The sequence below is a fragment of the Martes martes genome, assembly GCF_963455335.1.
Source record: "Martes martes genome assembly, chromosome: 8".
Taxonomy (NCBI): Eukaryota; Metazoa; Chordata; class Mammalia; order Carnivora; family Mustelidae; genus Martes; species Martes martes.
Window position 1 is genome coordinate 75,831,492 of NC_137895.1, and position 25,008 is coordinate 75,856,499.

At 35.1% G+C, this 25,008-nt stretch overlaps 1 protein-coding gene across 2 annotated transcripts in view; it reads right to left on the bottom strand.

The window, feature by feature from the left end:
- The window catches only part of ABCD2 (ATP binding cassette subfamily D member 2), a gene marked incomplete at its 3' end in the record, with an annotated part of 62,950 nt that overhangs the window by 20,119 nt on the left and 17,823 nt on the right, over window positions 1-25,008 (bottom strand). The window contains exons 6-7 of one of the 2 annotated variants that reach the window (XM_080810148.1): window positions 22,123-22,268; window positions 949-1,094 (exon numbers count right to left, since the gene is read on the bottom strand). In XM_080810148.1, coding sequence (XP_080666274.1) covers window positions 949-1,094; window positions 22,123-22,268 — 292 coding nt within the window. Of the gene's footprint in view, window positions 1-948; window positions 1,095-22,118; window positions 22,269-25,008 lie in introns of those variants that run through there. The other variant, XM_080810149.1, reaches the window with a different exon arrangement.

The following is a 25,008-nucleotide window of genomic DNA, read 5'->3' on the forward strand; positions in this document are numbered from 1 at the left end:
TGAGGGTTACCGGAGGGGAGGGGTGCTGGGAGATGGGGTAACTTCATGATGAACTTTAAGGAGGGCACATGATAAAATGAGCACTGGATGTTATATAAGACTGATGAATTACTGACCTCTACCTCTGAAACCAATAATATATTATATGTTAATCAATTGAATTTAAATAAACATTAATCCAAAAAAAGATTTGACTATTAGAAAGTAATTCTTTTTAAAGTTCATATGTATAAGTGTTAATTCTACTTTTTCAAAAATGTCTTATGCATAAATCATATACTACAGAAATTTGTATTTTATCTGATTCTCTATGTGCTACTTGAAAGAGGAAAAAAAAATGTGTTGGTAAGACTGTGGGTCTGAAAATTAAAAAGTAGGGGCACCTGGGTGGCTCAGTGGGTTAAAGCCTCTGCCTTCAGCTCAGGTCATGATCCCAGGGTCCTGGAATCGAGCCCCGCATCGGGCTCTCTGCTCAGCAGGAAGCCTGCCTCCCCCTCTCTCTCTGCCTACCCCTGCCTACTTGTGATCTCTGTCTGTGAAATAAATAAATAAAATCTTTAAAAAAATGAAAATAAAAAAGTATTTCTGTGATATCTACTTCTCAAATTATTAAGCTTAATATAAGCTGAGAACTTGACAGGATAATATTTCTGTCACAGACTTTACATACATCTACACTGATGGTGGCCTCAGAGACAATTATATACTCAAATATGAAGGAAAAACTGTTTTCAAATGCTAGTAGCAGGCAATAAAAAGCCTAGTGTGCTGCAAGAAGTATAATCCAAGCAGAAAAGAGGATGTCAGTAATGGAAAAGCAATAAATGCTATAAAGTCTGTCTTCTGTATTTATGTTCTAATAGTAGCATATGTTCACATTAAACCATAGACTATTTACCCAAGTTTATTTTTTTGAAACAAATGCATTTTAAAAGTGGTAGACTTTACCTCCTTCTCTTTGAACTATGTGATAGAGGTGGACATTGTGTAGAATGCATTCCAGATCATGGTCTGTATAGCCTTTATCATGCATGTCATCCACGGAATCAGGATAGATGACTTGATCGCGAAGACTTCCAAGAGACATGTATGGCCTATAAAACACCAAGCACACAAGGAATCCTAGTACAAAGGCATCTTAGTTTACTCAGACCTCATGGTCTGAAAACTCCAGAGGAGACTTTAAATATCTTATGTCTACTGTTAAATTTATTACCTGGTGATGAGTATTTCTCTCTCAGGCATGACAGGATTACACTCTGATATGCTCACGTAAAAATTCATTGAGACATAGCCATGGGGAAAAAGTTGGATATTTTCAGTGCAGAAATACATACCTTGTTTCACTGTATTTTATAAACACTATTCTGCATTTCATCTAAAATTATTTGGTTTAAATATAAAATTTGAGGTTTTGGTCCAGGGATGTGAACAAGCAAAAACTTTTTGAAAACGCCATTAATGGGGCTCAGTGGGTTGAGCATGGACTCTTGGTTTCAGCTCAGGTCATGATCTCATGGGCAGTGGGATTCACTGACGTCAGGCTCTGGGCTCAGGGCGGAGTCTGCTTGTCCTTCTCCCTCCCTCTCTGCCCTTCCCCCCAACTTGTGTGTGGGACCATGTTTACACTTGCTCTCTCTTTTGCTCTAGGATAAATAAATAAATAAAAATTTTAAAAAATAAATAATTAAGATGCCATTAATAATAAAATGAATGCAAATTAAAACTACACTGAGTTTCCTACTTTTCAAATTGGTAAAAGTTCGAAAACCTGACAATTCAGCTAGCAAATATAGAGAAACCAGTACTCTCATACATTTGTGAAAATGCAAAAATATACAACCTTTTGGAGGGGATTTTGCAAAGCTTCAAATATTTTGGCCTCTGACCCTCTTGCAATTTACTTTAAAGATATACTTCCAAAAATAACAATAGGAGTGCGTAAGATCCATTGCAGCATTATCTATAATCGCAAAATACTGAAAACAATCTAAGTGTCCATAAAAAGGAGACTGAATAAACGATAGCACCGACACTATGGAGCTGTAAAACAGGATGTGGATGTTCTCTGTAGAGTGATTTTCCATAATATACTTCCAAGTTGGAAAGCAAAGTGCAGAAGTAGATGTATAGCAGGGTTTCTGAACAGCATTATGGATGTATGGAACCAGTACTCCTTTGCAGTTGAGGGCTATCTTACATACTGTAGATGTTTAGCAGCATATCTGGTCTCCACCCACCAGATGCTAGTAGTGTCTACTACAGTAGTCACCCCTCCCCCAATAAAAAGTCTCCAGATATCGCCCCCTACAGGACAAAACCACCTCCATTTGAGAACCTCTAATATATAGTATACTATCTTTATGCAAAATGAAAGCAAAATAAGAAAGTGTACATTTACCTGCTTACCTTTATAAAAGGAAACACAGTAAACCAGAAATTAATGAAATTGGTTACCTACTGGAGATTGGAGGAACAAGGCAGAATGGATAGGGAAGGGAGTGACCTCTTTAAGTATCCTTTCTATATGTTTCTACTTTTAGAATCATGTTATATGTTATTATTCAAAAAAACAACATGAAACCAATAACCAGTGAAGGTAGGAACCTTAAAATTAAATACAAACAGAATAAATGAACTGAATGGTATATCAAATGAATAACAACCACATAAAAGGGGGAGGAGATACTGGTCTAAGTAACTTGAACCTGGCCACACAATTTCAGTTGAAGACCAGAAGAACCACAAAGAAATCTTAAATGTTATTTGGCAAGTTTCTTGTTGGTAATGATTCAGGAGTAGCAATTCTGAAACTATTTTACCTATGTTGCAGGACTGACCAAAGAAGTAAACATTTTAATAATGTTAGGAGTTAGTGCGTTCCCTCTGAAGAAAGAATTTACATGATGGGTGAGAAGGTAAGAAAAACTATAATATTTCATTTGAATTCGAATGTCAGTATGATTTATGCTTTTAAAAAAATCCATTTCCTCTTCTGTCTACACTCGGTGTATCCTGACATTATCCTCTGAGAAAGACCCAACATCATTTAGGCAGTGTAGTGGGTTGAACTGTGGACCCAAGAAGATATGCCCAAGTCCTAAACCACATGTACCTGTGAATGTGACCTTATTGGGGGGGGGGGGAGGAGGTCTTTGCAGATCTAACTAAGTTAAGGATCTCCAGATGAGATCATGCTGTATTACAGAGATGGGCCCTAAATCCAGTAAGTGCCCTTATAAGAAGAGGAGAAAGGAAGGGAAGAAAGTCATGTGATGGCAGAGACAGAGACTGGAGTTACGCTGTCCCAGGGCAAGGAATGCCTGGCAGCACCAGAAGCTGGAAGAGGCAAGAAAAGACTCTATCCTAGAGCTTTTTTAGGGAGTAAAGGCCTGCCAACACCTTGATTTTGAACTCTTGACTTCCAGAACTATAAGAGAATACATTCCTGTTGTTTTAAACTACCAAGTTTTTGGTTATCCAGCGGATTTCAGAAACACATAGTATTCTTGCACACACACACACACACACACACACACACACAAAAAGGCGTAACCTGAATCATAGCATCAGAAACTATCAGACAAATCTAACTTAAAGAACTTTCTTAAAATAACAACAGTTCTGCACTCTATGTATATCAATGTCATAAAAAATAGAAATAAAATAAGAGAAGAGAAAATAAAAATAAAAATAAGAGAAGCTGAGGAGGTGATTTTTTTTTAAATAAAGATTTTATTTATTTATTTGACAGACAGAGATCACAAGCAGGCAGAGAGGCAGGCAGAGAGAGGGGAGGGAAGCAGTCTCCCCACTGAGCAGAGAGCCTGATGCAGGGCTCGATCCCAGGACCCTGAGATCATGACCCGAGCTGAAGGCAGAGGCTTTAAACTACTGAGCCACCCAGGTGCCCCCTGAGAAGGTGATATTAAAAGAAATGAGAGCAACATAACAACTAAAATGCAAATGAATTGAGAGAAAGAAGTTATTATAAAGGATAGTATTATGATAATTGGCAATATTTAGATATAGAAAGTTGATGGGGCACTTGGGTGGCTAGTGGGTTGAGCGTCCGACACTTGTTTTTTTTTTTTTTAATAAACATATAATGTATTTTTATCCCCAGGGGTATAGGTCTGTGAATCGCCAGGTTTGACACTTGGTTTTGACTCAGGTCATGATCTCACGGGTCACGGGATCAAGTCCCAAGTGGGGCTCTGTGCTCAGTGGATAGTCTGCTTCAGGATACTGTCCCTCCTCCCCCTCCCCCACCTCTCTGCTTGCACTCTTTCTCCCTCTTTCTAAAATAAATAAATCTTAAAAAATATATTTATAAAAAAATATGGAGAATTGTTGGGGGTCATTGACAGGACATGACTGCCATTTGACCATGAGCTGGACTGGGACAACTGGAGGCTCCTCAACCCCTCACATGTGCTTGGAGTGTATACTCTGACCACCATTCCCATTGCTGGAAACTGTTTCCAAGGAAGCAGCCTTGAGAGAGCAATGTGTTATTGGGACCATCTGGACGCTAGATGTGACTGAACCCAGTAAGGCCTCTCTACAAATTTAAGATTCTGGTGGGCAAGTGCAGAGATCCATTTACCTTGTAGCCAACCATGACAAGCCTTGTGTTAATGCCTCTGCTTCTCAAACCTGCCACCTACCAATCTGGAGCAGTCTCTTCCATCTTCTTTCACTATCCGTGTACAGGGGCCAGTTTGTGAACCAGCAAAAATATGTTCAGGTAAAAATATTAAAGCAGTGTTAATTTTCATGAATTTGACTATTATATTATGGTTATGCTAGAGAATATCTTTGCTCTTTGGAAATACATCCTAGAGTAGTTAGGGATGAAGATTTATGATTGCTGCAACTTACTATAGAAGGGGGGGTGGGAGAAAGAGAGAGTAAGTTGAAGGTTTTAAATATAAATGTTTTTGTAGATTAATTGTCTACCTATTTTCCCATAATATGAAAATGATTCAGTTGAAGGACAGATAACATAAGATTATTTTACAACAGGCTTAACTAACATTTGAAAATAAAAATATTTATATTTTAATGATGCATGTATACACTCATATAAAGATTTTCAATGGGATTTTTACAAACATGGGAATCCCTGGTCATATTTTAAAAATTAAGATATAGGAGTGCCTGGGTGGCTCAGAGGCTAAATATCCAACTCTTCATTTCAGCTGGGGTCATGATCTCAGGGTCATAGCATCAAGCTCCAAGTCAGGCTCCGTGCTCAGTGGGGAGCTGCTTGAGATTCTCTCTCTTCCTCTGTCCCTCCTCTGCTCAGTCTCTCTCTCTCTCTCTCAAATAAATGAATCTTTTTAAAAAATTGAGATATAGGGGCGCCTGGGTGGCTCAGTGGGTTAAAGCCTCTGCCTTCGGCTCAGGTCATGGTCTCAGGGTCCTGGGATCGAGCCCCGCATCGGGCTCCCTGCTCAGTGGGGAACCTGCTTCCCTTCCTCTCTCTCTGCCTGCCTCTCTGTCTACTTGTGATCTCTGTCTGTCAAATAAATAAATTAAAAAAAAATTGAGATATAATTCCCATATCATAAAATCCACCCTCTTAAAGTGCACAATTCAGTGATGCTTAGTATATTCACAGGTTCATGTAACCATCACGACTATCTGATTCCAGAACATTTTCTTCACACCGAAAAGAAACTCTATATCTAAGAGTCGACAGTCCATTCTTCCATTCTCCCTACCCCTGGCAACCACTAATCTACATTCTGTCTCCATGGATTTGCCTATTCTGGATGTTTCGTATATACAAAATCATATAATACATGGTCTTTTGTGACAGCCTTCTTTCTGTGAGCATAATGCTTTCAGGTTCATTAACGTTGTAGCATGTAACTGTATTTCATTGCTTTTTATGGCTGAATAATATTCTACTGTATGAATATGCCACATTTTGTTAATCCATTCATCTGTTGCTGGATATTCCAGTGGTTTTCACTATTTGGCTGTTATAAACAGGGGGCATACACCTAACGGGGGAATTGCTGGACCATATAACTCTTTACTTTTTGAGGAACTGCCCAACTGTTTTCTGAAATGACTATATCATTTCTGGTCACATTTCTTCTGCCATATCCCTATATCTTCCTCTCCTGCCTTTTTCTTTACCTGTCCCTCTTTAGTCTAACCATATTTTTTTAAAAAATAGAATTAGGACACACAGTTACTTGTTTATGTTATATTAAACATTCATATAATGTGACAACATCTTAGATTTTTATCTGATAATAATATTAGTAGCATAAAATAGAAATTGGTTATCAGAGCCAGTGAGTCGTTTTTCAACTGGTACTCTGAGACTACTTAAAGAAGAAATACAAGGAAACCATAGTGGGCAGTACTTCTGTTAACTTCCAAAGTGACACCAGCTCCAATTTAATGTAAATTAGAAGCACAGATATATTCTATACCTTAGTATAAATTCCAGATATAATTCAATCTACCGAACAGTCATGACACAATATAAAATGGAGACAATATAAAATGGAGAATACATCTGAACATTCATTTCAGAAATGTTTCTACAGGATTCTACCATAAGACTTGATTAACTAGCAATGTTTGATGAAATCATATTTTATATCTATATTTCAAGGAAGACAGTAAAGAGTTGTGGTTGTGATAATACACTTTGGAGAGATGGTTCTTGGCTGGAATTCTAATTTCACTATTTACTAGCCCTGTGACCCAAATTTTGAACTAGAGCTACCTCATTTGGAAAGTAACTTACTTTATTCCATTTGTTATGAAAACTAAACAAAGCAGTGGGTTTTTATAAAGCATAAATGAAGCACTGTAGTCAGAGCACTTAGTAAGTATAGGTACCCAGTAGGCACCCAATAAATTTTTTTTTAAAGATTTTATTTATTTATTTGACAGAGATCACAAGTAGGCAGAGGCAGGCAGAGAGAGAGAGGAAGGGAAGCAGGCTCCCTGCAGCGCAGAGAGCCTGATATGGGGCTCGATCCCAGACCCTGAGATCATGACCTGAGCCGAAGGCAGAGGCTTTAACCCACTGAGCCACCCAGGCGCCCCGGCACCCAATAAATTTTTAAAGAAACAAAAGTTCATTTCTACTTAGGCTTAAGATTACTACTTATGTGAAAAGGCAACATTTTTTTTTTTTTAAGATTTTATTTACTTATTTGACAGAGAGAGAGAGAGAGAGAGATCACAAGTAGGCAGAGAGGCAGGCAGAGAGAGAGGGGGAAGCAGGCTCCCTGCTGAGCAGAGAGCCCAATGTGGGGCTTGATCCCAGGAGCCTGAGATCATGACCCGAGCCTAAGGCAGAAGCTTAACCCACTGAGCCACCCAGGTGCCCAGAAAAGGCAACATCTTAAAAAAGAACGGATGCAAAAGAATTTCTATTTAACCAGCTAAGAGATGTGTGGTTTTATACCACATAGTAAATTTTTATTATTTTAAAAGATTAATAAATAGTAAGTACCTAATTATGTAAATTTTAGTGATTATATTCTGTTAAACACTCAAGAAAGCATCTCAGGTTTACCTAGAAGTACTTCTTTCAGTAACTCGAGCACCATTTAGTTCACTGGAATAATTTATAGGGTCTGAAGATCAGTGCACGTAAGACTGCCATAGGCTTTCTTTGTAAGAACTTGGAAGAGCAAAACTTCAAAACTTCTTTAAAGGGCTAATTTATGTTATTTATGATTTCTTTATGATTCTTGAAATCTGTCAATTCTCTGATGAATAGATAAGGAAACATTTCTTAAGGGCTCTTTTTTTAAAAGATATTCTTTTTTTTTTTTTAAGATTTTTATCTATTTATTTGACAGAGAGAGAGCACAAGCAGGGAGAGCAGAGGCGGAGAGAGAGGGAGAAGCAGGCTCCCTGCTGAGCAAGGAGCCTGATGCGGGGCTCCATCCCAGAGCCCTGGGATCAGGACCTGAGCTGAAGGCAGACACTTAGTGACTGAGCCACCTGGGTGGCTTAAGCGCCATAAGGGCTCTTAAGGCAAAGTAAAGTAGTTAATGTTTTTGCAATGCTAAAGTTTTTACTGAGTTTATAGGTCTCATAACATTTTGAATATGCACTCTTGAAATAAGAGTTGAAACAAAACAAAAAGAACATGGCATTTAGCTGTCAAGCTTTAAAATTCAATCAGCATGAAATTTAAATAAAATGCCAAACCCTAAACATTTTATGATGCAAAAATGAAGAACTGAAAATGTGTCCACATAACTTATTATTTGAGCTATCGTTACTCAAAATGATAGAATAGAATATGAAAATTGCTATTTTGAAAATTTATGTGAAGGTAATACAAATGAAATTATACAAGAAATATTTATAAAATTATAAATTTATAAGGACTCAACAAATACTGCTTTATTAGAGTCCCATTTTCTCTCAATTGTTTTACCATCATGTAAAACGATAAAAATAACACATTCTATATGTGTTTAATGTGGTACATAGCAACTAAGGGTACTTTATTTAAGAGGGGGAGGGGCAGTGGGAGAGGGGTAGAGAGAGAATCTTAAGCAGGCTCCACACCCAGCACCAAGCCCGGTGTGGGGCTCTTCACAGCCCTGAGATTATGACCTGACCTGAATATAAGAATCAGTCACTTAACCAACTGAGTCACCCAGGCACCCCCAACTAAGGACACTTTGATAGATTTTATTAATATAATCATTTCAAAATAAAATTGTGGTTACCACAAATTCTTTTGAAAAGCTATGTCAAAAAAATTGGGATGATGCTGAATCTATTTGAAAGCACAGGAAACAGAGGACCCTATATCCAATATTTATGTAATTCATTTGCCTGTGATCCTTTTCGGCTCAAAGGCCTAGAATTTTACATTTTAAGCTAGCTCAAGTTCCTCTAGTCTTACTAAAGTTACACATACTGGATAAGCACTTAAAGAACCCTTTACTAAGCGTTCCTTTCTAAATATATAGAACTATTCAGATTATCTTCTAAATATTTCAAGTAGATCAGTTACCATGTCAGAATATTGTTAGCTTACTTGCTCTGCCCATCAGAGAGGGAATCACGCAACATACCTACTACAAGCAACAAAAGAAACAGATTGTTTTTAATTAGCAGCTATCAGAAAATAAACACTAATGAATTTTAATTTATTTCTCTAAGCAAAACCCAGAATCACCTCAATTTGTTGTGGAAAAGATACCCGAATAAACTCCTAGGTATCACATTACAATTTAAATAATTATTTTTATTTGAACAATTACCATAATTGTTTTTCTTTGTAATCTGGGATTACTTCAAATGAACCTACATTTAAAACTGTTAATTATAGGGGCGTCTGGGTAGCTCAGTGGGTTAAACCTCTGCCTTCCGCTCAGGTCATGATCTCTGGGTCCTGGGATCAAGCCCTGCATAGGGCTCTCTGCTTAGCAGGGAGCCTGCAGGCTCCCTCCTCTCTCTCTGCCTGCCTCTCTGCCTACTTGTGATCACTCTGTCAAATAAATAAATAAAATATTTTTAAAAAAAAACTGTTAATTGTAAGTAAAATGAAAGTTATTTCATTTATATTTAAATATTTATTGAATATTTAATGGATATTTATTATATCCATTCCCAGTGATTATGGCTTTTTATTTTATATTATGAATGTCTCAGGGTACTTCTATAATTTGTATTCTACTCCCTACTTTTCTGTGTTAACATTTAAAAATCTGACAATTTGGGGCACCTGGGTGGCTCAGTGGGTTAAAGCCTCTGCCTTCAGCTCAGGTCATGATCCCAGTGTTCTGGGATTGAGCCCCCGCATTGGGCTCTCTGCTCAGCAGGGAGCTTGCTCCCCACCCCCTGCCTACTTGTGATCTCCGCCTATCAAATAAATAAATAAAATCTTTTAAAAAAAAACTAAAAAATAGAAAAAAATCTGACAATTTATGATTGTTTTAGTAAAATGTGTTAACATCTATTAGGGTTTATATTCATATGTTTTTATATTGTTCTGTATTTTTCTCTTTAATAGAGATAAAAGTAGAAAAAAAGACAAAGTATTGAGAAATGTTGGCTGTTTTTTGTGCTTGTCTTTGGAATGATCACCCAAAATGCTAAATGCTTCATTGTCATCTGGAATTTAATTGTCAACAATGTTGACAAAAATTTCACAGCAATACTAACTATATTTAAGCATGAGATGTGTTAAGTTTAAGGTACAGCTACGTACTGCTGTGTTACCATAGTGATAAGAAGTTGCCAATCAGAAAGCCATAAAATCTAGCTATTAACAATTCATATAAATGTATACAATGGGACCAATCATGTCATCAGATCCTTTCATGAATAACAAGAATTAAATCTGAGTTTTCAATGCATTGGTCATTCCTAATATTCTTAAAAAATTATGTGGCAAAAAAGAAGTACGCAACTGAAAAGAGATATTACTATTACTGCAATCTTATTTTTAGGATCTTATTTCTAGGTGCCAAAACAGAGATGTGCAGAGCCTCCGAAGAGCAGGGACTATATTTATTTTCAAGTAATAAGAATAATGTTAGTGGAATAATCAAAGTATTATTAACCTGATAAAAATGCAAACCTTTTCAAAATCAACTTTTGTTAAAAGTATTTATCATTAGATTACTATATGAAATTTCTGTTATTTGACTTTTTGACCCATGAAAATTCTAATTCCATATGATTCAACTTAATAACTGACCATTAAATAAGGAAAACTTCAGATGCAAAGGAAGACTTTTCACCATTACTATTTTTATAAAATAATAGAAGTTATTTTATATATAAATAAAAGACTTAAATATGAAAAAAAATGCATCCTAAACATTTTTTTTTCAAGTAACAGGAAACTAAAGGAAATTACTTACATTTACAGATTCCTTTAAGAGAGTTTTTTTTTTTTTTTAAATAAATGTGCCCTTTACTACACAGGAGATACCAAAATATATAATTTACAATTCTGTCAGCCAATTGCTTGAAGATACTTATGCAGTTCACTTGCTTTGAGTCTAATAATCAGAAAGCAAAGGAATAGAAGCAATTTAGTTACAGCATATTACTTAGCCTTCCTCATGGCTAAAATAATTTCTTTTACAAAGGACACATTAGGGGTGCCTGGGTGGCTCAGTGGGTTAAAGCCTCTGCCTTCCGCTCAGGTCATGATCTCAGGGTCCTGGGATCGAGCCCTGTGTCGGGCTCTCTGCTCTGCGGGGAGCCTGCTTCCACCTCTCTTTCTCTGCCTGCCTCTCTGCTTGTCAAATAAATAAATAAAATTCTTAAACAAAAAAACAAAGGACATGTTAAATGACAAATATTTATCCCCATCATAAAGAGGATTAAATGACATATCTAGTGCAAGAAACAAAATAGTTTGCTTCCTAATTAGTATATGGGGCCACACTGATTTGGCAGTAGAAACCAAATCTGTGGAGATGTTCATTCATTCACTTGTTCAATCATTCATCATCTGTTCATTGCATTGTTGCAATATGACATTCTAGAGATTCTATAGATGCAGTAGTATACTACCAGTGTGGTACAGATATGCAGATGCCCTTTCTAGTTTATATTCTACGAAAATTTGTGCAACAGTGAGTCAACATAGGCAAAGTCTGTTCTAGTAACAACTCACACTCCCTAAGATTTGTCTAATGTGGGGGCAGGAAGACTAGTGTATGTATAACTGACTGTGTATGGGGCTCCATGAGTAGGCCTGAATTAAGCCATATCACATTCTTTATTCCAGCGGCCCTTTCAGACCAACATTGCACTCAGGCAATGGCCCCAGGGAAGCCTGCATCTTACTTAAATAAACACACTCTTTGTCCTTCAGAGGCTCTCCCTATTGGTGTTTTTGCACCTAGAGTTCCATTAAGAATCAAAAAGCCCAAAAACTAGAGACCAAGAGGAAAACAGTAATCAAGATATTTAAACTAGCATTCCCCCATATTCTTACTTAGGTCGTTTTCCAGGCCACATCATCATTTTCTAATCTGAGATCTGAGACTAAGGAAAAAAAAGAGAAGAGAGGAGAAGAGAAGAGAAGAGAAGAGAGAAAGAAAGAAAAAGAAAAGAAAGAAAGAAAGAAAAGAAAGAGCAAAGCGATGCAAGGATCTCACTAACAATACTTTGTTGATTATGAGGGCACCCTTTCAAGTTGCCTCTCAAGGAGGCAAACTAGGTGTTCTAACCTTGGTCCTGACCTCATGCGCTCCTGGTTCTTTAATAGTCATTATTTGGTTTTATATGTGTGGGTTAAACAACACTCTTCAATAACAGTTCTACCCCTCCAAATAGGAAATCCTGGATTTGGAAGGTATTTATATAGAAACAATTCAAAAGGATGTTCAAATTTTTAAGTATCTACAAAACTCATTTGACACACGTACATTCTAGCCTGCAATGCAGTTGTGTCAATGTTGGTGTTATTGGTGTTAGGTGTTTTTTTCATTCTAACGTACTTCTTGAACCAAAAGTCTTTATTCTGTTGCAAGACAGTCTCTTCTTTTGACAACATAGAGGTTAACTGATGATTTTTTAATGTCATGATGCATTATGAAAACTAAAATTAATATCTCTGATTTTATTTTTTAATTTTCCTTAAAGATTTTACTTATTTATTTGAGAGAGAGGACAGGCTGAAGGGGAGAGGCAGAGGGAGAACTGGACCCCCCTCTGAGCAGGGAGTCCACCATGGGGCTCAACTCCAGGACTCTGGGATCATGATCTGAGCTAAAGGCAGACACTTAACTGACTGAGCCACCCAGGTACCCCAGAAGCCTGATTTTAAGTTAAGGGAATACTTTTACAGATTATATAAAATTTTATAGATAAGTGGGTTTTGAAAGATTAGACGGAATAGTGAACATATTCTAATTTGAAAGTGATTTGAACTTAGTTTAAAGGAATTTCAATGTTACACAAGAATATCTCTCTTCACGTTAGGATAAATGAATGATAGCCAGTACCTATGCTAAGGTTTATTTCTTTTTAAAGATTTTATTTATTTGAGAGAGACAGGAAGAGAGAGGGAGTACAATCAGGGGAGGAGAGGCAGAGAGAGAGGAAGAGGGAGAAGACCACCACTGATTGAGCCCCAGCTTGGAGCTCAATCTCAGGACCCTGGGATCATGACCTGAGCCAAAGGCAGACGCTTAACTGACTGAGTCACCCAGGCCCACCAGTTCCTGTTACGTTAAAATTGTCTTGGATTTTCCTCCACCCCCAGCATTATAAATGACCTCTGCTTCCAAACAATAGCTTGATATTAGTACAGATTTAGCATACCAAGCAAACAACCTTAGCTGGTGATATCTGCAAGGGAGTAATAATTTTTCAGAGAAATGTACCCTGCTGCCAACAACAACCAAGACAAAATAACTTCAGAGTCAGACTTGCCTAAGTTCAAATGTTAGCTCCACTCAGCTGGATGACTTCAATCTAAGTTTTCTCATCTAAAGATAGGGACACTAACACCAACTTTATGAGTTTTCATACAGAAAAATTAGAAACATATGTGTAGAATAGTGAGTAATGCACAGCAATCGCTTGTCACCTTGTAAAATAATAAAACAAAACAAACAAAGTAATAAGACCAGAGATATTTAGCTCTTGCTAAAGATGCTTCCAGGATCCATCAATTATTTTAAGAGGTCATATGATTCCCAACATAAAAATCAATATTGATTCACTTTATGTTAAAAATACATAGGCTGATCAACTATACTTCAATTAAAAAAATGCATAGGCTGTATCATTACACGCATGAATAGAAATGCCAACAAAGGGAGCACGGATTAAATGCTGGCACCGCTAAAGCTGAGGTTTCATGTCATAAGCTCTTCTGACTAAGAAAAACAATTGACGAATATAGAAATTTTTGAAAGTGAATGCAAACTACACAAGAATCATAGCTTGTTATCCCCCATAAATTTGGAATAATGCTGGAGAGGCTTTAATTACTATGATTGAGAAAACATTTAAGGTCAAACAGTGGTTTATTTTTTTCTTTTCAATCACAGGTAGATGTTTTTAATATGATTATTTTATTAATCTGAAAATAAGAATCAGTGAATGTAGAGGGTTTAGATCCAGAGATCTGATGAATTCTAACCCTGGCTCTGAAATGCTATGTAACTCAAAGTATTAAAGTCTCTGGTCTCTTTGAACTCCAGTTTAATTATTTAAAACATTCTATTTAACATGGTTTATTCAGAGCATGATCAATATATACTGTTGCTACATTAAAAGATAGAAGTAGCCTTATCTATATTTAATTTTCTTTATAGTCTAATTAGTCGTGCTATCATTCCTGCATACAATCAAATTTAGGATTTTCATGTTTCATTTAATTTAAAAATGTAGTTCATAACTACTTTATTTATTACACATTTAGTCTAGAAGATTAAACTGCATGGTACTTGAACATACTATCCTGTGAATGAAGTGGTAAGCAAATACTGAGCTGATAAATGAAATGTTATTTATAATTTCAGAATATCTTCTGGCAAAAAAGAATGAGAAGCAATGAGTGTAACAGAAGTTATTGTCATTTTTTGGTATGTTTCTTGAGGAGCATTAATAGACTAAAATTTAACATATTAAGTTATCTATATATGATATAAATATAATAATATATATTTGAATATAAGAAAAATGTGTCATTTACTTATAGAGAGGAGATAAGTTCTTCAGGTGGAAACTCGACAAATAGCAGACCCACAAAGCAACAGAGAACTTTAAAAAGTTTTCTCTTTATTTTTAAAGTTAAAAAACTTTTTAAAAGTTTTAAAAACTTTAAAAAGTAATTCAGAGAACTTCAACATGAAAAGCTTTAGCAATGTTTAAGGACCTAGGGAATGGGCACTATTATTTTCCAGTATTATTTCCAATGACATAATATTCATGGAGTTGAATTAACAAATATTTGCTTTTCTGAACTTGGTGTATTAGAGGGACGGTGAATAGGAAAACCTTGCTTAGAAGCATCCAAAAGCAAGAACAAAAATTGCGTGCCTACTTGAATCTGAGGCATTTCTGATCTATTTAGTCACTGGAGAAACATCCAAATCATGACAGCTATTAAAATCCTAACTAACTTTCAAAACCCAAATCAAAAAGACACAGTGTTATATTGTGATTTTTCTCATTTTGAACATCTACAGCAATTCTTGTCTTTCTTGAGCCACTTACTCTAACTTGTATTGAAGTTAGTTGCTTATTTTTTTTCCTAACCAAATTTAACATAAGCTCCACATTGAAAGTTACTGTGTCTTCCTCATTGTCTATCCTCCATAGCACCTAATGGCAGGGCTTTTTTTTTTTTTTAAGATTTTATTTATTTGACACAGAGAGAGATCACGAGTAGGCAGAGAGGCAGGCAGAGAGAGAGGGGGAAGCAGGCTCCCTGCCGAGTAGAGAGCCCGATGCAGGGCTCGATCCCAGGACCCTGAGATCATGACCTGAGCCGAAGGCAGAGGCTTAACCCACTGAGCCACCCAGATGCCCAATAGCAGGGCTTTAATAAATACTTAAAATTTTAAAAAAAGAGTAGAGTTTTAACAAAGAATAAAGTACATTAATGTTCCCAAGATATGAAGTACGATATCCTTGCCATCTCATCTCTTTTTTCTTGTTTTTATTATTTTTTAAATGTTTAGTTAAAACTACTTCGACCCTTATAATACAATCCTCTCACTTTCCTAACCCTTTACTTCTTAAATTCCAAAGTCAAGGATGTCAGAAATTTGCACAAGTTACCTTTTCATACAAAATTATGGGAAGTCTGAATCTATTTCAGAGCTGTTGAAGGTAAGTATTAAGGCATAGGGATTGAGTAGTAAGAAGATCATGGTTAAATTTTCATTCCCAAGATATTTCTACCAAGGAAGGGTAGTGAGAGCAAGAGCTCTGGGAACAGAATTACACAGTGGGTTGGTGCCCAACTGGAGACTGTTGCTGAGGAGAGATATGTATACAAATGATCCTCTGAATGATTAAAAAAAAACAACACAGTAATATAAAGGAACACAAGATTTTGCTACCTTTTATCAATAAACAACTATTTCTTGTCTTTCTTTTCTTCCTCCCTTCCCTTCAGTCCTTCCCTCTTTGTTTCTCCCCACTTTCTCCTTTCCTCTCCTCACTCTCTTTGTCCTCAACCCTCATCAGGATGTTTCAATTGCCTATTGTGGTGAGTGCTAGCATATAATAATGTTTTGTTAGCAGGTGAACTAAACAAATAAAGGACTGGGCTTTTGAGGATTTAATGGTTGAAGATAGAGACATTCTACCAAGTTACTATATGACTAATGGATCATAAATTAGTGGATTAGTGAATCCAAAAGCAGGAAATCACAATCTACTCTTAGGTGGTTGGGAAAACAGGAAAAACTGCATCAAGAATTGACAAAAGATATTCAGGATCTGTATCCAACTGGAAAACTTTTCCTGAGGGTTAAGATGGCTAATAGTAGGAAACAACAAGTTTTAGTCATCAGTTTGAAGAGTATGGTACAGTCACATTGCTGAGGAAATTTGGTCTTGAACAAATTGCCCAAATATTTTTTTTAAGTCACACCTAAGCAACACTAAACCATATATTATTCCATAGATTTAGAGCAGTTAAATCTACATTAGAGATGAAATTTTTCTTTGCTAAAACTTATCAAATGTTCTAATAGTTATCATACCCAATTATTAATGAAATAGGCTAACAGGAAACTGTTTTGAAACTAGTTTATCTAGCACAACTTTTTATTTGTATTCTTGAACTAAGGCCCAGATTTTCGCTTATCTGGTTCTCATTATTAACATTGTTAAAGTATTAGAAGACATTAAGTGGGATAAAACTGAGGACATTTCACAATTTCTTAGGAATTCAGGTTTTCCAGCTTGCAAAATGAGCCATAGCTACATTCTCTGAAGATATGGTTTAAAATATAAGTGTCCTAATTTGTTTAATTTCAACTTTTTCCCTCAGCGGTTCTTTTTTCTTTTGTATACAAATGACATTACTGGAAAACCACTTAAACAAAATCTACTCCTTTTTTCCCCATGAAAATAACAACTAATGTACATTTGATCACTGCATGGAGATCCATCCTCTATCAAGAAGTCTTTCAGTTACAAAAAGTGAAAACAGGGAGATTATTATAAAGTCTGCTTATAACTTATGAAGTTTATTCTGTAGGTACATAAGACTCAATTCTGTATTCAATTTACAGTTTTTTTTCCTACCAAACTAGTACTTAACCATTCTATATTACTATAAATTAATGCAATAAACCATTAGATAATAGTAGTCATTAATGAGAATATTCAAAGAAGTTGTTTAAGAATGCCTACTGACAAGTATTTTGAAGGAGGTTGTAGCAGCTTTCTTTGAAATCATAAACACTTATAAGATTATTTTCAAGCTTTCTTGAAGAAAACAGCATTTAGAATATAAGAAGTATACATTTAGACTCTCTTGGTTTATATATACATTTAAATATATTTTATGCTTTTTTGAAAGAAAAGTTTTATAAAATTTTAAACATAAATACAAATCATGTTTCTAGAAGCTATGTAAGATAAAATTACTTTTAACAGTAATTATTTTAAAATACTTTAACCTTAAAAAATAGAGTTTTCATTTTCATTTCTCCCTAAGTTGCCGTTGACCTTTTGCTTAGGCAATAGTAAATTTCATAATGAAGAAAAAGTTCCCAGTGATTTATGTTTGTTGCAAAATAACACAGGTCTCTCTGAGGGCAAATATTGGAATTTATGTACTTTGTTTTTTTCCCTACTTTTAAAAAAATTTGGTAAAATACACATAAAATTTGTTCTACCATTTCTATGTCCATAGCTCACTGGTATTTTTTCTTGTTTTTTTTTTTTTCCAGCTTTATTGAGATAAAATTAACATATAACATTGTGTAAGTTTAAGGTATACAACAAGTTGATTTCATATACTTATATATAGCAAAATGATTATCACTGAAGTGTTACCTGATGACTCTATCACCTCACAATTACCATGACTTTATTGTGGAGAGAACATTTTAGACTTACTCTCTCAACAACCTCCAAGTATATTTTACTGCTAACTCTAACCACAATGCATTAGATTATCAGAACTTACTCATCCTCTAACTAGAATTTTGTATTTCTGTCCAGCATCTCCCCATTTCCTCTACTTGCCAGCTCTTGGTAACCATCATTTGATTCTCTAAGTTTGGCTTTTTTAGAGTTCACATATAGGTGCTATCATATAGTATTTGTCTTTCTTTGTCAGAATTATCTCACTTAGTATAATGTATTATATAATTAGTATATTAGTAATATAATTAGTATAATTATATTATATATATTATATTATAATTATATAAGTATATATATAATTATAATATAATTTAGTATAATAATAATTAGTATAATTATTTTCACTTAGTATAATGTCCTCAAAGTCTTGTCACATGTTCTCGTAGCTGAAGAAGTTTCCATTGTACAAATATATGTGTGTGTGCGTGTGTGTGTGTGTACACACACACACACACGCACACACACATACACATCTCTTTCCATTCAACTGTCACTGGACACTGAGGTTGTTTCCAAATTTTGGCTATTGTAAACAATGCTGCAATGAATATGAGAGTACAGGGATCCCTTCAAGATCCTGTTTTCATTTTCTTTAGACATATATACCAGAAGTGATATTGCTGGATCAGATGATAGTTCTGTCTTTAATTTTTTAAGGAGCTTCCTTATAGTTTTTCATAGTGGCTGAACCAACTTACATTCCCACCAATAGTGCACAAGGTCCCCTTTTCTTCACATCCTTCCCAACACTTGCTATCTCTTGTCTTTTTTTTCCTAAAGAATTTATTTATTTTTTGAGAGAGAGGTGTGGAAGGGGCAGAGGGAGAAGCAGACTTTCCATTGACCAGGGAACCTGATCCCAGGTTTGATCCCTGGACCCATGATCATGAGCCCCACATTGGGCTTCCAGCTCAGTAGGGAGTCTGATTCTCCCTTCCCTCTGTCTGCTGCTCCCTCCACTTGTGCTCTCCCTCTCTCTGTCAAATAAACAAAATAAAATCTTTATTTAAAAAAAACAAAACAAAAAGAATTGCTATTGTAGCATCCCATACGTTTGGGTTTCCATTCTCATTTGTTTCAAGATTTTTAAAATTTCTCTTTTGATTTCTTCTTTGACCCGTTGGTTGCTCAGGAGTATTATTTAATTTTCACATATTTGTAAAATGTCCAGCTTTCCTCTTATTATTGATACCTAGTTTCATACCATTGTAATGGGTAAAAAAGTACTTGGTATGATTTCAATCTTCCTAAATTTGCTAAGACTTGTTTTGTGTCATATAATATTCCTAGAGAATGTTCCATGCATGCTTGAGAATATCTGTTTTGTTGCTGTTGGATAGAATGCCTATATATGTCTGTTAGGTCTGTTTGGTCTAAAGTATGGTTCAAGTTCAATGTTTCTTGTTAATTTTCTGTCTGGATGATCTATTTGTGATTGAAAGTAGGGTCTTTAAGTCCCCACGTATTAATGTATAGTTGTATAACTTTATTCTGATTTGTTAGTATTTGCTTAGTATATTTAGGTGCTCCACTGTTGGGTGCATATATATTACAGCTATTATATCTTCTTGACAAATTGGCCCCATTATCATTATATAATGACCTTCTTTGTCTCTTGTTAACATTTTTCACTTGAAGTCTATTTTGTCTGATAAAATCATAGCTACCCCTGCTCTCTTTTTGTTTCCATTTACATGGACTATCTTTTTCCGTCCCTTCACTTTCAGTCTGTGTGTGTCCTTAAAGCTGAAGTGAGTCTCTTATAGGCAGTATAGAGTTGGGTCTTGTTTTTTATCTCGGCAGCCACTCTATGCCTTTTGACTGGAGAATTTAATCCATTTACATTTAGAGTAAGTGTTAATAGTCAAGAACTTACTAATGCCATCTTACTGTTTTCTGACTTTTTTTTTTTTTTTTTTTTGCATTCTCTAGCCCCTTTCTCCCTCTCTTGCAGACTTCCTTTGTGAATTGGTGATTTCCAAAGTAGTTCTCTCTCTGATAATTTTCTCTTTATCTATGAATCTACTATGGGTTTTTGCTTTGTGGTAACAACCTAACTTCAATTGCATACAAACACTCTATCCTTTCACTCTCCTTCTTTTAAGTTTTTAACATCACAACTTATCTCTTTTTATATTGGAATTATACTACTTATAAATAGTTATTTTTATACTTTGTCTTTTATACTTATATTTAAGTGGTTAATACACTGTCATATTAGAATATTCTGAATTGACTACATATTTACCTTTACTGGTGTCTCTATCTATTTTCATGTTTTTTCATGTTACAAGTTACCTTCATTTCAATTTCAAGAACTCCTTTCAGCATGTCTTATAAGGCAGGTCTAGTGGCATGGATTCCCTCAGCTTTTGTTTGTCTAGGAAAGACTTTATTTCTCCTGAATTTCTGAAGGATGATTTTACAGGATTATGTACTTTTCTATGCCTTGGAAATATCTTGTATTGCTCAGGTCACAGCTATGTTCAAGAATTGTATCTTTCATATTATATAGGAAATTTAAAATAGCTAAAAATATAAAATTTATATATATGATTTTATTTGAATTAAGAGAATAGAATTCTATGACAGAATATTTTCCTCATGATTTTATACCTTGTAACCTAAATTAAAAAATTAAAATCAGTCTACTTAATATATTAATGTCTGAAACTTAAGCCTTGGCTGCATAATTTAATTGTCAGATTCAAAAGGTTTCCCAAAAGCATACAGAGGAAGAGACAATGATTCTGGTGTCATAAAATGTTATCTATTTTATGTTAAACATAAGAATTCATGACACTACTCACATCCAACATTTTCTTATAGCCAGTGCAATTCATTCTCCCATACTTCAAGTAGCTTTTTACTACTAACATAAGTCTTACCTTAAAACAAAGAACCTCATAAACCCTCATGTTCCTAACTATAACATGTGGTCTAAAAATTAGACCAGGGGGCAGGATGGTACAAGCACTTTTTGACAAAAGAAAAGGGGCAAGAGAGACATGTGATAGTACCATACTTGATGTAACTTTTGTATTTGTTCTGGCTCTGTACTTCCAGCCTAAGTGCTCTATTATGTTCCACAGAATAGCCATCTAATACAGGAGTGCTCTGTGATGTCCTAGCCCAGGGTGATGACAGATGGAAAAGATGAGCATGAAGGTGACTCTTCTTCAAATTTCATTTTCTTTCACCCACAATAAATATTCCAAATCCTCAAGTATAACTTTGTATTTAGATGTTTCTAAATTGTTACAAGTAAAGATGGCTAAAGACTTCAGAAGAAACAATATTCTTCTAAAATATTTCTGTGCTTGGGGCGCCTGGGTGGCTCAGTGGGTTAAAGCCTCTGCCTTTGGCTCAGGTCATGATCCCAGGGTCCTGGGATCGAGCCCCGCATGGGGCTCTCTGCTCAGCGGGGAGCCTGCTTCCCTTCCTCTCTCTCTGCCTGCCTCTCTGCCTGCTTGTGATTTCTCTCTGTTAAATAAATAAATAAAATCTTTAAAATATTTCTGTGCTTACTTTACGCTCATTCGTAATTTTTTTAATTAAAGTAGTTTCAAATCATTAATTAATAATATAGCATAACTGTAATAAAGACTATTTTATGGAGGCTCTTCAGATACAAGCGAACAATATTAGAACATATGAATGTATACAGTTTGATGAGAAGACTGGTATACAATCCAAATATAGCTTTGTCTGTGAGAAGAGATAATCTGACATCTAAAGCAATCAAATTATTCCTTCGATTAGCCTGCTCTTCCTTGAGATTAACATCTATAGTCTTTGAGTGCTCCATATATCTAGATAGATGTGAAAATAAAAAGAAGTGGTTTTTGTCCTGGAAACTCTCATAATCAAAGCAATAATGAAACTTTTTTGAATAACTGAATTTGATTTTCTTAATAGTTTCTCTCAGTGAAAACATGTTTAAAGATTATAAATTGAGGAGCTTAAGGAATCAAGATAATTCAAAAGCAAACTGAAATTTTCTCGTGATATAAAATATGTACCTACCTTTGTGGAATATAGAACATATGTTGGGGAGGTGGCTTATAGAGGACTCCTTCATACACGGGCCAGAGCCCGCTTAAAATTCTGAAGAGAGAACTTTTCCCACAACCATTAGGACCAGTTATCAAAAGATGCATTCCTTCTTGTACCTGAAGTAAGAAATAAAATGATAAACTGCTATATTTAAAAATGATTTCATTTGGCAGCATTTAAAAGTGATTCATTTTTTAAAAACTTTCAAACACATGATAACCCAGGGTAGGCAAGGATTAAAAAACAAAAAATCAGGATGGAGAATTTACAGTTTTGCTCTGAAGCTAAAAGCATGATAAAATAATCCAACTCCAAAGGAAATGAATCTTCTTGGAATGAGCACTGTCTTTCTAAAATTTTAATCGAGGACTTGTCATCAGATACTACACATGTATGTAGAAACACAGCCACATGGGAAATAAGAAAGTATAAAATTTTTAATTAAAATACATTTAATTTTATTTATTTTAATATTTGGTTAAATTTATATTGAATTCAAATACAACTCTGTTGTATTTGTCAGTTGGAGTTATTAGCTACAAAGCTATTCTAAGATCCAGCTGGGTAGCTTAATTTTATACTTCAGCAGTCTGAAATGTTACACAGTCACAAAAGCCCATAATCAGTCAGATGAAATGATTCTAATTCTGCTTTATTCACAGATGGAGAAAATACATTTACCAAACCAAGACAGAGGAAAGCAACAGGATTATAATTTAGTCTTATGTCTAGGAATGAATTTAAAACCTATATATATATGTATATACATATATCTATGTCAGAAGTCATTTATCCATTATCAACTGGATGGTTCTCTTTAGAATCTTCCATCTTATTTGTCATTTAAATTTAAACAGTTGAATTTCATTAGTTCCCATTCTACCCAATAGGATCAGGAAGTTGTCTTAGTATGGTATTTGAAGAGTATTAGAAAGAACAAGGAAAAGGAACAGCATTTAAAAATTTGCTCTAAGAACAATGATAACATTTCTAAGAACAAATGATATTTTATAATGGTGATTAAAAAGTGAATACAGCGTCAAAGTGTGAGGGACAGGGGGCACCTGGGTGACTCAGTTGTTAAGCATCTGCCTTCAGCTCATGTCATGGTCCCAGGTCCTGGGATCAAGTCCCCATCGGGCTCCCTGCTCAGCGGGAAGGCTGCTCTTCCCTCTCCCACACCCCCTGCTTGTGTTCCCTCTCTGGCTGTGTTTCTCTCTGTTAAATAAATAAGTAAAATCTTGAAAAAAAAAAAGTATGAGGGACAGAACTCTACAGTATGCTTGTAGATAAAGCTTTGTATATGGATACAAATATCTAAGTATTAATGATATAGAATATATCATACTGAAAATTCAAAGATGAAAAAACATCATATTATTTGGATTATGCCACTATAAGGAGTCCACTTCATGTCGGCACATTGTATATAACGTAAGCTGAAAACTTTTTGTTGAAAGAAGGTGGTAGAAAGAGGGAGGAAGGGAAGGGAAAAGATAGGGTTGGGATAGGGTTAAGATAAAGGAACTAGGAATGTATATAATAAGTATATGTAAAGCAAAAATTGTTGAGATATATATTCTGTCTAAATAATTAGACATTTCCTCTGTAAACATTGATTATTTACCATGTGCCAGACATTCTTCTAGGCACAAGGGATATAGGGCTACCCAAGACAAACTCTCAGTTCTCCTGGTTTACATTTCAATGGGAAAGATGGAAAAAAAGACATGAACAAAAAATTAGGTAGTGATAAATGCTATTATAATAGCAAAAGAAGAAAGATGCATTTGGGAAAGATGGTGGCATTGTGGGGTTAGAGGCAGTGCCAGTGGTGAGCAGTGCTCCTTCTGATTGAGTGGTCAGGAAAATCCTCTTTGAGGAGGTAATATTTCTCCTGAACCTGGGTGACAAGAGAAAACCAGTCAGAGCTGAAAGAGTATTTCAGACACTGGACACAGCTACCCCAAGGATGTAAGATGGGAGTAAGCTTGAGTCTAAACATTTTACTATAGGTATTTTTTCTCCCTAATTGTAGCCAAACTGAAAAGCTATTTTGATAGAATAAAGTTCAAAGAAAAGCCTGGGAAAAGCCCCAAAAGAATTAATCTTGTGACTTGCTGTGCTCTTTTCCTGGAGAGAAGTTAGTTAAGGAAGTGTAATTTGTAGAAGCATCAATACTTCCCAAATGATTTTTTCAAAGGTATGTGCCATGGCAAAAGGCATATTCATAAAATATTTTAATAGCATCATTCTCAGGAATTCTCAGATATTTAACACAATTTGAGTCCTAATAGAAGCCTTTTCCACATTCAAATTATTTAACTGGCATAAATTTTCCCATGTTTAGTAAATAACAAATGTGAAGCAAAAATAATTTCCACATCCATTGAGTTTTCTTCTCCAAACAGTTTTTTAATTCCACAATGTCTACAAAAGGATGAGAACATTTTCCTCTAGAAACCTGTTTATTTGTCAATGCATACAGAGGAAACAGAACTTTCATTACATTTGGGACCTGACACTTTAAATAAGTATCAGAAAAATACCAGTTATCATAAAGTGTACTATAGTAACATGTATCTTTGTAGAAGTTCAAAATTTATGACATTTTTGTTAGATTATGTATTTTAAAATTCATTTTTTTAATAAAAAATAAACTGAGCCCTGAGTTTTTTCACAGAAAGAGTGTGATGTGTCCACAATAATGCAATTAGTAGGTGGCAGAATTTAAGACTTACTGTGTTTAATAAATGGAGCAATGAGAATTGATATTACAAAGCCTAACCTGACAAATTCTATATAAAAAGTCATAAATTATAAGTTACAAACTATTAATAAGTAATTAAACATTCC